This window comes from Bombus pyrosoma, linkage group LG17 (assembly GCF_014825855.1).
Source record: "Bombus pyrosoma isolate SC7728 linkage group LG17, ASM1482585v1, whole genome shotgun sequence".
NCBI lineage: Eukaryota > Metazoa > Arthropoda > Insecta > Hymenoptera > Apidae > Bombus > Bombus pyrosoma.
In genome coordinates, this window is record NC_057786.1 from 5,156,383 (window position 1) to 5,174,140 (window position 17,758).

Sequence of the window (17,758 nt, forward strand, 5' to 3'; positions counted from 1 at the left end):
GTTATTCCATTTATAACTTTTTCGTGATTTTATTAATATTTACAACTAGCATATTATATGCGCATAGAATCTCGTATTACCATCGGATCAAAATTTGAAACTTGTAAAAGTACACGCTGCTGGAAATGGCAAATATCTATAGCTAAAGATATTGTAGAGAACTTAAATATAATAAATATACCTGAAATTGTATCAGGAAGGTAAACGCTTTCTATTTGTATGTTGTTGTATAATTAAACTGTAGTGCATAACTAGATTGTAATGTAAAAGATGTCAAAATTATATTATTATTTTGTATTGTATTCGTATTACTACCTTGTACTCTACTGCCAAATATCAGTATAAATTACAAATATACTCTAAACAGTTTATCATATTGATATCATCATATTACATGAAATAATCATTTAATTTATATCAAATATAGTAAAGATTAAAATACATCGCATGCACTGGAATAATTTCAAGTGCTTAAATTTTGACTCACCTGACTTTGCATAGGTTCGGTGTTTATTTGGCACATATAAGCACCGGAATCATTTTTTTGAACATTTGACACATGTAACTTCCACGTATTGTGCCCATTATGTGTAACTGAGAGCCGTGGATTATGCGCTATTAAATGTGTATGTATCGCCAAGATTGCTCGAGAATCGGATTTCATCCAAGCTACCTGTGGAAAATATTTAGATTGTTGTCGTGAAAAAATAAAACTACATTTTACATTATATAATGCACAGTTTTCGATGCATTTATACATACAGAATGCATGAAGGATTTGACAGTTATGAATAAATTTCAAAGAAATTTCTCAGGAAATGGAATGACTTAAAAATATTAGTTTTTAATTGTTCGAATTAAGAAAAACCATTAGGTGATGACTAAAATTTGTTTGGCTACCAGCAACCACTGTCAGTGACAAAAATTTAATTTTGATTATCAGTAACAAATATGAATGCTTGGAATTTTTTGTTACCGATAACCATTATCGATGATGGAAATTTAATTTTGGTTACTAGTAACCAATATAAATGACCGGAATTTTATTTTGGTTACCGATAACGATTATCGATGGGAAAAATTCTTTTGGCTCCCGCTAACCGATATCGGCGACAAAAATTTTTTCTGCTTATTCGAATGTCGTCAATTGTTATTAACATTACTGACGATTAGTATTTATTGACAACATACAGAAAGCTTAATTATAATACCTACATATCTTATTAAGCAAAAAGGCGGTATGAAAATGCCTAAAACAGAGAATAAAATAAAGATATTATAGTACAATATCTTTAATAACACTTATATTAATATTGTACTACAATCTCTTATTCTATTCTTTGTTTCATGTATTTTCATACTGTTCTTTTGCTTAATAAAATATATATTTTGTAATTGAATTTTTTTATGTTGTCGATGAATATGTAGTAATTACCATGAATGTTAATAACAGTTGATAAAAGTCGGATGTAACGAGAACAAATCTTTGCCATCGCTAACCAAAAAAAGATTCCGGTCATTTATATTGGTTACAGGTAACCAAACTTAAATTTTTGTCATCAATAATGGTTATTCGTAACGAAATTTTTTAAATGAAACGTATTAACCCCTTAGCCTGCACGCTATCTGCCGATCGCGCGAGCCACAGTAAGTAAGAAGTTCGGTCGCGTGTCACACGCTCAAGATGGGCATCCGCTCACAAACAGTAATCAAAGATAAGATATAGAATCCGAGCTTCGGACTCCTTTCGACACATCACCACCTTATCATCATAACCTACACCAAGGCTGTGACGCACCTTAGTCCACATCAAGATAGGATATCGACCACCGAGCTTCGGACTCGACCTTCGGATACTTCTGCACATCATAACCTACCCCAAACCCCTCAACATCCTCAAACCAAAATGTATATAAGCCGAGACTTCAGACAGCTCGGGCAGTTCTTGCGCAGCCCTTTCTCCGGTTCAGTGTCAGTCTATTGCTTGTAAGTGGTGAATTTGTAATAAAGAAGATTAGTAGTTAGGTTACGACTCAGTATTCTTTTCTTTTATCATTCAACCTTGAATTCTACGTGACACGTGTGCCGTGCCATTCATTTTATGACGTATACTTCTCATAACATGTATATATTTAGGGGCTACAAAAGGAATTGTGAAATAATAAACAACGTTTGAGGACAAATAGTGTTTTTAAGACGTATAGAACGTAATCATGATCAATTGATTAATTAACAAAAACAATTTATTATTTAGATTCGTGGTTTTCGCTTATGGCATAAATTCTTTACCACGAGTGAGACTCGTGGGTTCCGCTTATGGCACAAATTCTTTACCATTTACAGCCTATTTAAAGCCTAGTATATTTTTTTCTTTTTTATCTTAAACTCACCTTGTTTATCAATAGTTTTAATAAATATAGGTAATGACATCGACATTCAATGTTTAAATTTTAAAAAATCGAACGTAATGATAGGTGCAATCATATTAATCGGAATATTTGCTTCTATTTAAGGACTTGTAAGTTGAATGCATTACACTTCTCAAACTTGTGTACAAAATTTTATTTATTGTCAATTTCCTCTTATATGTTCGTTTGCTACATGTACCTAATTATTACATACAATTACACGTTTTAAAAGAATTAATGAAAATGAATGAATTATTAGTTAATTATTTAAAAGAATTTAGATAACGTGTTGTGGCGATAGAGTGCTGTATGAAATATTAGGTGTAAGTTAGCTGAAAGGTGTTTCCAAATGAACTTTCTAGAGAAATTTTCAGTATTTTTCGGATATCATCGTTTCTTAAGTTCGACCGTGCGTTTAATGTCGTCCTTGGAACAATAGATTGCGGACTTTCTGCTTTCTTTACGTTAGATTTCGCTGCCGTGTGCCAGATTTTAATTTCGTATGTTCAGCCGGATTCGATGACAGTTTTATAGATTTGTAGCTTGCATTCAATTTGAAAGTTCCTGCTACAGACCAGTTTATAGATTTTCTGATACTTTTTATTTGTTTCGCAAAGGATATAACCTAACAAACACGAAGATGGTACCCCGCTGGGGGCAGCCACCCACGCGATAATCAAACAGCTAAAAGAATTCTACCAAATGTCCAAATTGGACAAATTGTGAATGCAAAGTATTAAATAAAAAAAAATTTTATTTGTTTGACTTTCTATTAGACATGTTTCTTTCAATCTGTCTTATTGCCCAAGCGATGACCGAGATATTTGACAAAGTTTGTTTGCAGGATTTCTGAACTTTCAAAGTGGATTTTACATATTTTATTAAGTGCGAACATTTAGCGCAGTTGATTTTGATTCTACTTGAAATTTTAGTGTACCCGTAGCATTTAATCCAGCACGTTGTATTGTATTTCTATTTGCTCTGCAAAGTTTTATCTCGATATCTAGTGTTATATAAAATTGAGATTTTATGTACTTCCTTATTGTTGTTGGCTCGTTCTTCTTAAGGACATTGGCATTGACGTACTCTTTCTTGAAAGATTGACAATGTTGCTTAATTTGTGTCCTTCTATTGTATATCTGTTTTCATATGTTCCTTGTTTGATTATATTTGGATTATACGTCTGATTGACACGTTGGTTGTAATTCTGCTACACCTATTTTAAATTTCTTTTCCCATTTTGGTCGGAAAGTGTAATCCGCCTATTTACTTTTTGACTACTAATCGGTAAGCAGCTGGATTTTGTGCTATATTCTAGCTTGCTTTCCGTGCAATTGCTTTCGTAGACATCTTCGCAGTCTTACTAATTAATTTTAAGTTTCTATTAATCAGATTGACGTTAGGGGCTTCAAAATATGTCAGTTTAGGTATTGGAATATCTGTTTTGTTCTTTTCTTCTACACCAGAATTTTGCAGGACTCGTACCTGTTTGTTAACTTCGGGTCCTTGAACTATTTCGTCTTTGGTTACTAATTAATTACGTTTATCTCCATTCCTTACTTTTACAGGCTAATTGTTCTTTTTTGTTTCCATCGGTAACTCTCAAGTTACTGTAGCAGTATCTTCTGACTGAGTGCCCATGTACTGAGTATCCATCACATATCTTTCATCTTTGGTTGTGTCTTGATTATTTGTTCCTTGCACTTTGATTTGCATCTACTTGAATGGCGTGCGCCAGCTGTTAGACGGGTTTCAGTTGAAGATGTTCAAATCGTTATACTTCTATAGATTTATTATATTTAACATTCGTAATTTGCGATTTATCATTCAACGAGACAGCAAAACAAATGCATGCCCGATCACTACGATGGCTCGAATGATTATTAATATCGATTGTCAGTGAGAAACAAATGTTTGTCAGCATTTCACAGTGTCAGTAAGCTATGCAGCTAATCCCTGCGGATATTTGCGAGTAGGGAGATCAATCGTAATGCAATGATTTACCTACGGTTTTGAATAGTCGTCATATAGCGCTGAACATCATGGAACATAGAATATCACGCAACATGTACAATGCAAATTCCAATGAAACAACAAATTGCATGGATGGATCTTCCGTTTTATAACGATTTGTCCTATTGGAACTGTTAGTAAATAGATGTGTGTACATGTATTGTACGCGCGAGGGATGAAAAAGAGGAAGACAAAAGGAAAACGCCATGGGACGCAATGAATGCGCAATAAAACAAATTCATTCCTGTTTGAGATGTACAAGAGAATACTTCAAGTTATTCTGTTACACATAAATTTTGTATTTAATAAAACATTATATTATTACTTTAACAGGAACAAAATGGATCATAATTCATAAAATAATATAAAACAGAAAATGTCGCCCGCCTGTTATTTCCTTATAAAACGAAAGAAATGTTTAGGACAACCTAATATCATACCAATACGCATTTCTCTACATACTGCGTTACACATACACTTGGACATAACCAATGGCGCATCTAAAATGATACGAGTACGTAACCTTGAAAACTTTTCCGTCGAGAGGCTTTGTTAGTTAAGTGACACTGTGTACGTCAGAAGTGAAGACTTACGAAAAGATTTAAAAATTCCAACAGTCAAAGAGGAAATCGCCAGATATGCAAAGAAGTATAAAGAAAGATTGTAACACATCCAAATCAGCTGGTTGCTGAAACGAATAAAACCATAATAGAAAGAAGACTGAAGAAGAAGCATCCTGCAGACCTCGCAATAGAAATACAATAAACAGCCTGGAAGATGGAGTCCCGCTGGGGGTAACCATCCACATGCTATATTTTACCAAATATTTACAGTTATAATATTTTACCAAATGTCCTACTGGACAAATTGTAAAATTTAAATAAATAATAATAAAAAAAACTTGCGCAGAATCTGCAAGACAGCGCAAGGCTGTTAGCACCCACGCGGGGATTTCTAACGTAAATTAAATTGTTTATAACTTGAAAGATATGTCCTAGGCGATATTTTTGCATAACAACTTTCGTATTTGTTTATTATTTGACCGATTCTCCAAAGGTGTTGCACTTTATTAACAACATGTACAGCTGTGGGGAAAGATTTTTCTAAAATATGTTCGTATAGGATGATATTGCGTATTTTTAATTCCGTTACGTCACAACTAATCATCAAAACGAATTCATCCATCCAGAATACTACTGCATAACTTTTTTAATGAATTCGGACTTGGAAACGCAGGTTTTATCAACAGAAACATGAATGTGTAGAATTTTACTTTCTACGTTACATTTTTGCGAAATACATCGTCGGATCTTTTGAATGTGATATCGACACGATGGCTGCTCCATAGCGCTTCCCGCGCTGTAACACAATTACTACGCGATAAATGTGCAAACTCGTGTTCGTTGATCCTACTATATTCGATTTCCTTTTATGGCAAAAGCTAAACGAACAATGTTCTCCACGAGAAACCAATAAGAGTGGCTTTGCATATTTCTTTCGTTAGGAATGGTTGACACTTGGAATCATTGCTTGGAACATTTAATTTAATTCAGAGCGTTAAAGCGTTAGGAATAGACAGTTTCAAGTTAGGTTTATGACGCAGAGATCACTTCTCTGCTATTTTTTAATTTTATACTTTTACATGCACTTTTACCATTTAGTTTCGTTTAGTCTTGTTCGTAGCCAAGAGAACTGACTATGCGGCATTAACCGAGAATTCGGAGTTTCTTCGCTTCAATGGCAATTGACGCATCATAGACGCGCTTAGTCGCAGTTTGTGTCACGTCGGAGATACAATAAACCACGAAACCGATAGATCGCCGGTGATCTTGTAACATCAAATCAAATCTCAATCCACATCAAAGACCAGGCCACACACCGAGGGCAAGATGGCATCCAGATGTCTATGCATCCTTACTGCGTACTCTCAATAGTCTTAAGGACTCACCATAAATCTTGGTATTTTCATAGTTAAGGTCCTTCAGACCAAAAACAAGCATTTTCTATTTCCAGTGTTCTTTACATTTTGTTTACTACGAGAAGATAGGAAAAGTTAGTTTTCTCACGTTCGGTATTTTCCGTTAGCAACTTTCTCTCAAGGGCGGCTAAGATTCTTCCTAGTCTACCAGGGTTTTTATGCTCCAATCGAAAGCAATGTCTATCGCCCCCATTTTCCCAACTAAAATTGTCCTTAACGAATCAGCTCATCTCGTGGCCTAAGGCACACCCACCCCTAGCTTTCCTCTGCCACAACATCGTCACTAAACATGACTCAGTCTCTATCTTTGGAATAGTCAACACCTTTTTACCGAGTTTCTACCCTTAGACCGGTCGCGTAATTAACGTATCAGTGTAACTAGGTTTTACATAAGTTGTTGGAGTGAATTGTGATTTATGTGTGTTAATTCAGTGTGTATTCCATAGTGATTGCTGAATTCATGATAAAGTTTAATAAAACCAAAGGTGATAGTTGTGTTACAACTCAGCTATTTTATTTTATCATCCAACCCTCAAGTTTACCTGACAATCTCATCGCGTCGCAGTTCGAACGTTTCGCGAATAAGGTGAAGAAATTGAACTTTATATGTGATAATAGAATTTATTATGCAAATCCAACAGAGTGATGGTTCAAAGTGTTACAAGAGACTGGGTCAAAATGTTTTAACAGATTAATCGAGCGCTTATTGTGGAGGGTTTTTATACTGTGATTTTAGTCCCTCTGGAGGGGTTGTCGTCTGGTGTATCTCAGAGGCGCCTATTCCGTTACTATTTGGTTATTGTTTCGATGGCTGTGGTATGCAGGATGTCTAGCCTATCCTATTACTGTTTCTGAGCGGATGGTCTTCTTGAGCGTGTGACACGAGCGACGGTAGCATTCTTTTCCTAACTTGAGTGACGTGTATCGAGTTTTTTTTTTCTTTTATTTATTTATTATTAATTTACAACCAATTCTCGCATTGAGAATTTTCAGTAATTTTCTCTGGCGTGGCGCAGTGACATGGCTAATTATTTATAATAAGTTAATACTTATTATAGATAAATATAATTATAAATAAGTATTATAAATAAGTAATTATTATTTAATATAAATATCTAATTAAATCTTGTGCTTAGGTCTAACGGGTAGTATTAACGTGTATCGAGTGATATGTATTATGAAGTTAACTGATTCTTCTTGCGCAGGGCTCAACCACCTAGCAGAAATGGGATTTGGTGCACCTTATTCTTGTGTTATTTAAGCTTTCAAGTTATTGGGTCGTTTAAGTGTGTCAAGTTATTTAAACTTTGGAGCAAAACACTTTGCAAATAATTAGCCAACTCGTACTCCCAAAATCGACTCATGTTACAGTCTGCTTAAAGTCGCGAACCTTCGAAGATTCTCGACTCAACACAAAGAATATAATTTCTTGTGTCGACGTTTTCCTAAATTTCTAAGTCTAGGGTCACTTCAGGGTCATATTATATTGAACTCGTGAATCTTATTAATCTTGATATTATCTTTAACATGAAAAATTGGTAAGAATATGCTGAGTGCAATACAAGAAATGTAAGGATAGTAAAATCGAAAGTTCGTCTAAAGCCGAGAGGCAAGGACTAAAATAAATAATAATATTCAGACATGAAAAATTGATAAGTAAGATTCTTAAATGTCCTATATATATATGTTGAATTATTTAATTATAGTATTTATCAAACAAAACATCAAGAAATTATCGAACAGCATACCTTGTATGAATGTAAATTATTGACGACGCAAGTGAAGAAGACGTCACGGCCCTGGATCACTGTGTGATTCTCCAAAGGAGCTAAAAATTCTGGCAATGGCTCTGGAGTTATCTGACCTGAAAAAGAAATTTGTTAGCTTTAAATAATAACTTTATACATGTAGCCAAATTAATGTAATGATTTAACAATGTAAGTTATTAATAGCTTTTATTTTAGCATCAGAATCGTTTGCAATTTTATATTATAATATTCAGGATACGTATAACCCTACTTGTAATAATAATTAGTCGCCTTTCCTTATCCCTGGTAGTAGGGCACATAATTTTGATGTTCTACGAGCGAGATACTGTCAATCCGTTCGCAGATTACAATATGAACCGTTTATTTTGAAAGTGGTGCAAGTCCATTTTGGTAAAAAAATGAAATATCACATAATTTGTGATTAATTTGGTGTAAACTTTTCATTTATAACTAGTTAATATTTAATATCTAAAAAAATGGCAATGCTTTGTTCAACGTAAAAGTGGCCAAAAGAAATTGCGTAGCGATTGATTATGAAAGTGGTGTAAGTCTAATTTCCATAAATATAGGTGTTGTTCACTTGAAAAATGCTGCATTAGAAAGCAAAGCATTACAAGAAGATAAAATTTTGGCATCAAAAAATCCCGATAAATTTTTTTTTTCTTTTGATTTACAAAAAGTCTTAGCCTATCCAAAATGATCTGTTTCAATCGCTTGTTATAAGCGAAATATGTATTGTAATAATTATTTAAACGAAGGATTTCATCATTTCCACGACAATAAAATTCATATGTATGTGTGGGACGAAACTACTGCTTCCGGGGGATCGTAGGAAATAGCTTCTTGCTGTTTGAAACATTTACAAAATATAACGACTCAAAGCCATGTTATTATGTCCATGGTAATATTGTCCAGTCTTTGGAAAATAACATCGATGTAATTGATCATAAATTTTTACTCTCCGGGCATTCGTATCTTCCAAACGATGCAGATTTTAGTATTATAGAAGTGGCATTACGAAAAAGGAATTTCTTGTACACAGCATAGGATTATTATGATGTTATAAAACAATGTAGACAAAATAAAAAAATTATTTTACACGAAATGAAACGAGAAATATAAGGATATGGAGCAGTACCACCTTGTATACTTCCTGTGCATCATGAATATTTCAAAACACTGCCACATAAAGAGCATAAATAAATAACATCAATATCTTATGTTAAGTTTAACAATATATAAATATAATTAATTTCAAGATAAGAGTTCAAGATAAAAAGTACTACTCCTATTTTATTTCTTGTTATTATTTATAAACGAAATTGGATTAATACAAAATATGTTATAAGTGATATTTCATTTTTCGTCATTGAAATGATCTTTACAATTGACTAATTATAAAAGTGGTGCAAGTCCATTTACAGTCTGTAAATATATATTATTTTAGTTAAATTCGCCTAAAAGAAATTTATATAATCAAGTTACATATTGATAAATTGGTAGAAACATTGCCAGACTTGACATAATTAATTTATATTTTTGAATTGACTAAGATGCTAACCTTTAATTTTCTCGAAAAGCAAAAAATGGACTTGCATCAATTTCAAAATAAACGGTCCATACGTTGTATTATAGTTCGGAACAGATATTGCCTATTTAATAATTTATTTTTAAATATGCATATTGAATTAATCTAGTAGTTAAACATTTTATGTACAGGATATTCATAAATTATATATGATGACCTTGACAGATGATTCTGTGTCTTTTGGTGTTACTTTTGACTCCCCCGATTAATCTTTTTCAACTATATGAACCATTTTCATGGATACGATGTTAAAGTTCCATTGGTTCTTACATTCATATTATTTACGATATGTTTACATTCCACAAACGTAATAGTATTACTTCTGCGTAGGTGCTCGGAAAAATTGACAAACGCATATATGCGTCCTTAGTCCACAGCGATGGCTTTCGTCAGACGCATATATGCGTCTTTAGTCCACACCGATGGCTTTCGATGGCACCGATGGATTTTGTAGGAAAAGTGAATATTTGCCAAAAAGCTTAGTCGGTTTTTTAACAGTTCCTACAAAATGTCAAATTAATATTTTATATTGTTCCATGAATATAGTCACAATAGTTGCTTCAAAATAAATAATAGATGCGATAGTTGTGCTCCTTTTCTAGTTTTTTTATAGTTTTGCTAGAGCATTCTTCTAATCTTTTTCTTTCCGCAATTAAAAAATGTTATGGTCGTAAAAACCGATGACAATATCCCAATAATATTTTAATTCTTTTGCTGGCTATTATTTAAGACTTGAAGGAACGAGATATTTCCGAAACCGATTTGACAAACGGAAAGTCCACTTTTCCAATGACCATCTGGTAAATATGAAATATGAATAAATCTGCAGCTACGTAAAATTTGAAGATTGTACAAAATGAGTTTGTGCTCTTTTTAAATACGTTGGTGCACAGCCTCCTCTCCTTCCTGTTCGCTTCCCCAATACCATCATCCCTTGCTTTCGAAAGCACCTTCTCAAATATTATGATTATGTTCCTGGATAATTTCGAGTTATACAAAGAAGGTGAAAGGGGGCATTTGAGGTGGATATGTGTTGTCCGTGATAATAGTAGCTCTGCTGGCTTGTAGATGTCGCTCTGTTGGGGTACTGCTGCATTTTCTTTCTATTTAAGAATCGTGGAAGAAAAATCGGACTTCGGTCGCCGGGATTCGATCCCGGGTTCCGAACGTTCGTAACCTAAGGTGCCAACCACTGCGCTGCCGTCGTCCGTTGTTAGTTAGTGTCGAGTGGCGGTATTTGTGCTGTCGAGTGCCACCGCACATTGGCAAATAAATTAAATAAATTTATCGTAAATTTTTCTTTCGAAATGAACTCTCCATCGCTACATTGCCATGTTTTAGCCATTTTGAGGCAAAAGGCTAGAACAATTTTGGAAGAATGGAATCATTGCGACAGTCGACGAGAAACTTTCAGAGAACTGAAAATATTACGTTAGAGTGTTACTTGGGTGTACTGTGCGTACAGTGCGCGTAGTGAGCGTTGTATATAGCGTAGCAGTACTATACGTCGTTTATTACTTATATCGCCATATTTGTTACAAAATGTCGTATACATTTGGCGGACTTTTGGACATGAACTTTGTTACTTACTGTGCGGCGAGCGACAATAGCACAAAAGCGCAACGTTTATACAGCGAAAAATATCCTAATAGGAATGTATCCAGCTCAAAGATATTTTGCAAAGTAGACCAACGATCGCGGGATACAGGTACGTTAAAACCTGCGGAATCTGGAGGTTGAATCCAGCACGACGATCCGAATCTGGGAGATGGAATACTGCATCACATTTAAGAAAGTTCTAGAAGAAAAGATATCATGTAATGACGAGGTGCCATTTAATAAATTTAATGCGCAATAACCTCGTTTCTTCTTTGAACGCGTTTCATTTCCTCTGCTTTTCCAAAGAACTATTCACTCTGTAGAATGGCCAATCGTAGTATTTCGTTTTGCATCAACAATATTTTCTTTAAGCAATTAGGCTCCCGTAGAAGACCCAATATTAGCATTTACATTTTTATTTGTCTTTCAATTTGACTTGCAACCACTTGCAGCCATTTCACGCATCTTCTGTCCGAAATGGTCAAACTAACTCCTTCCCATTGAGGCGACAACCCTTGTTTATGCTAGATTTCGACATCTGCAATTGGTTAGAGCGCAGTATTGGTTCGCGAATAGGTTCCTTAGCTCTTTATGTCCTTTGTTAGGAAGTGTAAAGTGTTAGAATTTAAAATGGAGGTGAAATATTTAATCTCTAAAAGCCTCCGAAACTATGATTCTTGCAACGTCTCCGGCGTTAATTCGGATTCGATGATCATGGCAAAAGTATCATAGTTTAGAAGCCCTAAAAAATGGTTTTCAGAAGTGAAATTAGCTCAAACGAAGCTTGGTTTTGGACTGTTGAGAAATAAGATCAATTTCAAGAATGCATCTTGGTGAATGCTTTATAAATTATCATACAAAAAATACAGAAATTAATGTTACAAAGTCACATTTTTGAAAGATGTAAATATAGATAAATTATTAGAATATAGTGTTTTGTAAGTCAATTTGTGCGTAAAATCATTTTATGCTACCAGCAAGACACGCGTCACATACGCGCTAAATCATCTCGAGTTGCTACTTAGCCCGACTAAAAAAGTCCTTGAGCGCAAAGGGCTAAGAGGATAAAACTTCTGCCTTTTAGAAGGAGTGGAGCTAATTTGAGGATATTTACAGTCGTAATTATATATTGTTATTCCACAATGCTGAACTTGTTCTCGATTGATGCTCTCTCGCACAACTACTACTCACACACACACACACACACACACATCAATTACCCATTGCACGTGTTTCTCATTCGCCCAGCATTTGCGCCCATTTACGAAATCGCTATCGAGAAGAACAAAAAGGGTGAGGGTTTTTGTAGATTTTTAAGTGGAGCTTTAGCGTTGCAGGAAATATGGAGGATACACTGTACACAAAGACGCGGAAAGACGGAAACCATAATCTGCGCCGGTTGACGACAACGTAGCCATCCGAGAAAGGAAAGTCTGCTCCGGCAATAAACGGAGCAGAGAACAATTTCACGATATTCTCTGGAAAGCTGTCTTCGCTATGCGACGAATCAATTGCATAATTATATTTTAAATTTTCTCACGGCATTCAGTATTCATTTCTCTAAAAAATCATAATAATACATTTATTACCCGTGTCCATAATATTTTTAATAACCGAGCGCTTCATTAACCTCTTGCCTTACGATTTAAGTTGTAATAGCGCGTGCCATAAGCAACAACATGGTCGGTCACACGTCGAGTCATTTCACGGTTTGGCTGAGCGCTCGAAGTTGTGCAAATTGCACATGTCTTTTGACATATAAATACACGTGCAATGTACATCTCATTTTATTTTGCAAGATATTTCATAAATAATTACTACCAATTGATCATTGGAATCAAGAAATGTTTATTACCTTGAAGTAAATAATAAATCAACAACATCGACGTACCATGTCTCTCACGCGTGTTGTTTATGTTTGGCCAGGTCGACGTACTACGTCTCTCGCACGATACTGTAGGTTAAGGGGTAACGCGATTACGTTCGAAGGGTCATTAAACGACGTGTGATGGTTTGAGCGGTCGAGAACCTGGTCGCTCGAAAACCTCGTATTCAGACATCGCTCTGCGTGTGCTTCGGGCGCATGGAAGAGCATGAGTGATACTTAAAAAGCATGCCAATTGAATTTTCTTGTTTTCGGTGAAAATCAATCACTAAACACATTTTCGGAATTGTGGTGTCTTGCTGGAGTCTCGGTCGAGTAGAACAAGACTTGAAACAATTGTTTGAGTTTTCAAACAGTACGCATTTCTTATTATTATCTTATTTCTTGTTAGTCAGAAGAAAGCGGAATCGTTCCGACAGTCTTACAGTTTGCACGATCAGAATTTTTTCGAGCGTATTCATTCGTTGCGTATCTACGTATCGGACGGGTAATCATTGCATCGTTACGTCTCAAAATATGATCCAAAGATAGAGACGAACCGATCGATCTTTTGCCGATTTTTCGTCGTTGCATCAAAGGCCTGTCCATGGCTGAAGGCTGACGCGATGTAGTCCAGCCAAATTTGCCTCGAAAAAGGCCAACTTTGATATTAAATTTTCTATAAGTATGGAAATCATGTTCAGGAACAAATGCTACATGTTTTCCACTCGAGATTTCTTGTATGGACTTTGTAAACAATCTGCAAAGATGTCGATATTCGCACAAAATCGCACTACTTTCAATTGTCAATAATTCGTGTACAATTGAGAATGCAAAATTGGAACTTTGTGAAAATGTAGCCTTTGCCTTTCTGAAAAGGTATGCAAAATTTCATCTCCAAATGTTTATCAGCTTTTTGCAAAGTGTTATTTTCGCTCACAAAAGTCTACAAGAATCATCTATCGATGGTTACAAAATCCGATACGTTGTATATTTTTAGGTTTATTCTTGTTTTTATCTCCAGGGACAGAATTAGACATGTACCAGTTTGTGATTTAGCTTTAAAAATCTAGAATTTCTGTTGTATAGAAATAATCCAAGAAGAACACTGTGTGCGGTAAGTTAAACAAATAAGAATAATATTTAAGTAAAATTACACTATATATTTATATTAGTATATTATAGCCACTATAATTTATTTGTGTTGTACATTTATTATATATTCTTCATACTATTTTCTATACGCAGTTATCTTGCCATTATGGTTCCTCTTCCTTCGAAAAATAATCCGCTAGTTCCTCTCTCGTGTCTAGCAATCTAGTTCTTGTTTGTCGTATAATTCTTCTGAAGGGAAACAGTGAACCTGTTTCATTATTTGCTGCTCTCCAATTTCCAGGCGTCTCAATACCTGCTTCTTCAGAATCAAACGTTCCCTGTGACATGTACAGTGCGGTTGAATTAGGTCTTCGTCGCAAGAAATTGTGTAACAGAATAACTGTTAGCAAAATACGGGATGCTTCTTCTTTAACAATAGCAGAGGTATCCTCAGCACGCGGAAGATTGACGAGGCTACGCCGAAGACATTTTCAACTACCCTGCGGGCTCTACGAAGCCTGTAGTTAAAAATTCTTTGTATTGTTCCCTTGGTATGGCAACTAGGATAAACTTTCGTAAAATTTTCGGACATAGCAGAGGTTTCACCCCCGAGAAGAAAAATGGCAGTTTCTTTTCTCTTCCACTTAAACCAGTGAACGAGGTACATTCAAGCAGGTTTCTTGTCTTGGTGTATGCAACTCGATACTTACAAGTACCCCACAGTTTGGTTAACAGAAATTCTTCCTTGATAGCCCACGTGCACAAACATGAAATTATAATTCGCGTCAACTATAGGAGAAAGCACAATGCCGAAGAAACGCCTGTAGTTTACGTACTTGCTGCCATTTTTTATGGGACACTGTAGAATCACGTGCTTGCCATCAGGATCCCCGATACAATGTGAAAAGTTATACCGAGTGTCAAAATCTCTAGCTACTTTTAGCCATTCTTCTTGTGCTTTCAGAATCTGCAACAAAACGTATGCTAAACTTTTATATTTTTAGTTTAATTTCTCGTTTTACGATAAAAAGACAGTAACAATATGTTTGTTTAGACGCAGGTAAATGAAACAATACCAAATGAGGATATGAAAAGCCGGAAGCTACAGCACAAAATATGGAAATAAAATGCCCACTAGATTAACGCTTCGATAAAGCTTTCGAGATGTTGACAAACTCCGCGTTACTGCAACATTATGCAAGATGAGAATTTTCATTTGGGCAATTTGATAGCTTCATTAATATATTTTCAACAGGAAATAGAGGCTATTACAGAAATATTAATTATACATTTCGCCCTAGTCCGGCTTATCATCCATCGAATCTTTCTCCTAAACCTTTCACCTTTCAAAGCTACCGTATTTACGTGTCAAACACTCATTTGACTCATTCAACAAATACAACCTTCAACACAGGTGAAACGAACAAATCTTTGAAGAATTATAATCAACATTTGCCTGAAATGTTTCTTTCAGAACATATGCATGTATATGCGATCTCTATTTGCTAGAAAGGGCATATAAAGGGATATATTAAAGGTATTATCAGATTATAACGCGAAAGATTTCATTTTGCAATTTTTCGTACAATAAAATATACTTACCTGAATATGGTCTTTCAATACTGTCACAATGGCATCACAAACTTCTGGCACAATTTTGCACATTAATCGTTTAAAAGTTTTAGAAAGATACTGAAGGCTGGTGTATGAGCCGCCAAAAAGGTAACGTTATTGCCGATCTAACCTTTTTGTCGCCAAATTAACCGTAACAAAAATTCGAAATCACTAGAATGTATTCTTGTAAAGTGTTTGTATAATCCATACGTATGTTGAAACGACGAATCAGCCGATAAGCTAAACCCATTGTATATTCCTCTATTTTTATATATTTGTGACATCCACCAACGAGATGATTTCCTTTTTTTGGTCTTTGGTATATGATGCATCAAAATGCAGAAGGCCGCTATCAACGCAAGAGGTGAACTCATTGTAGTCGCGGAATGAATTGTGACCCTGTTCCTCGCGACGGGTCGCATCCTCAGTTTCTATACGGAACGTGGATACGCATGCAAATGGCGTTGCAGTACGAGAGATCGTTCGCACGAACTTTTACTCTACCGCCTCAAAGTGTAACTTGTTGCAATCGAGTTTCCTCGATCGTTCGAGTCCCAGGAGTCATTGAAAAAGCAAGGTCGAAAAATCCCGAACAGCATGATGGCGCTTCTCTTAATCGATTGTGAAGAGAATCAAGCGACGCAATAGCGCTCGTCATATTTGTTACTTTATGAAATACATCTATATTATTATACATGCGTGCTATTAGTTTATAAATATTTCAAGTTTTGTTCAATAAAAATTATTGAGAAGATAACACTGAAATACAAAATACCGTCGGTCGTCCGTAGCGTACAAATGTACTGAGACTTTTCGACACAAAATCTAAACAGCACGATCGCGCTGCTTGGGATTCAAATGGTTTGCTGAAGGTCACCGCTTTTAAGAAAACTCTACATCTGGTCTTTTTAGCTTTCTAAAGCACTGAAGCCATCGATAGCGCATAGACAAAAGTCTGCGACGAAGGCAGACCATAAACAGTCGAAAGGCGACGTTGGCTTCAGGGTTTTTTCAGTTATAGAGTAACACTGCCAGCGTGCGGATCTGGACCAGCTCGTATTATTATTTCAATTTTTTTGTACTTTTCACTTCCGTATTTCAAATATATTTTTCTACCTTATAATTTATCCACGCGTCTCTCTCATTATACATCTAATAACCTCAACACGGTTAAAGCGTAAGGACAGTCCGAGAAAACCAGGATAGGCGTACAGATTTGTAGAAGAAATACGTGTATACTCGTTCAAGTTTTATTACAGACTAATGGTAGAAAAAATAATTAAAGTTAGGATAAGCAATATTTCGAAGAAGGAGAAAATTAAACATCTACAAGATAGTGTCCGATTAACGGTTCGCCGAAAATAACACGATAAAGCGGACTGAATTTAAGGAAAGGAAGAAAGTATGTTGATTTAAAGTATCTAAAAGATTCCGCGTCGTTGGATTTCTCATGGTAATAAATGATCGTCGTTCCTTAACCGACGACTTTATAATCGCATTGCTGCGCTGCGACAGGCGGATACGCATCTGAAGGGCGACCCATCAGAACCGTTTAAGCCGATCGATAAGCAGAATCGTTTGTCTTCGAACGAAGAAGGCCAAGGGTCAATCGTTCCGTGCTGAAAAGATCAGAGTCAAATTTGAATCGTTAGAGCACTTGTACAATTGAAAATCGCCTCACAATCAGCCAGAAGCAATCGTTTCCTGCTTCTACGGTTTACTTCATCGGTTGAGCCACGAGTTTCGAGTTGCATTAACGTTTCATCTCACGATCCGAAGGCGAAATGTGCGCGTCCGCACTCAAGTGCCCGAAACAGGTCACGGAAATAG

The 17,758-nt window shown here is 35.5% G+C and overlaps 1 protein-coding gene across 1 annotated transcript in view; it reads right to left on the reverse strand.

Annotated features, from left to right (window-relative positions):
- The window catches only part of LOC122576833 (lachesin-like), a 538,671-nt gene that overhangs the window by 54,033 nt on the left and 466,880 nt on the right, over positions 1-17,758 (reverse strand). The window contains exons 6-7 of the mRNA XM_043747665.1: positions 8,148-8,263; positions 488-673 (exon numbers count right to left, since the gene is read on the reverse strand). Coding sequence (XP_043603600.1) covers positions 488-673; positions 8,148-8,263 — 302 coding nt within the window. The remainder of the gene's footprint in view (positions 1-487; positions 674-8,147; positions 8,264-17,758) is intronic.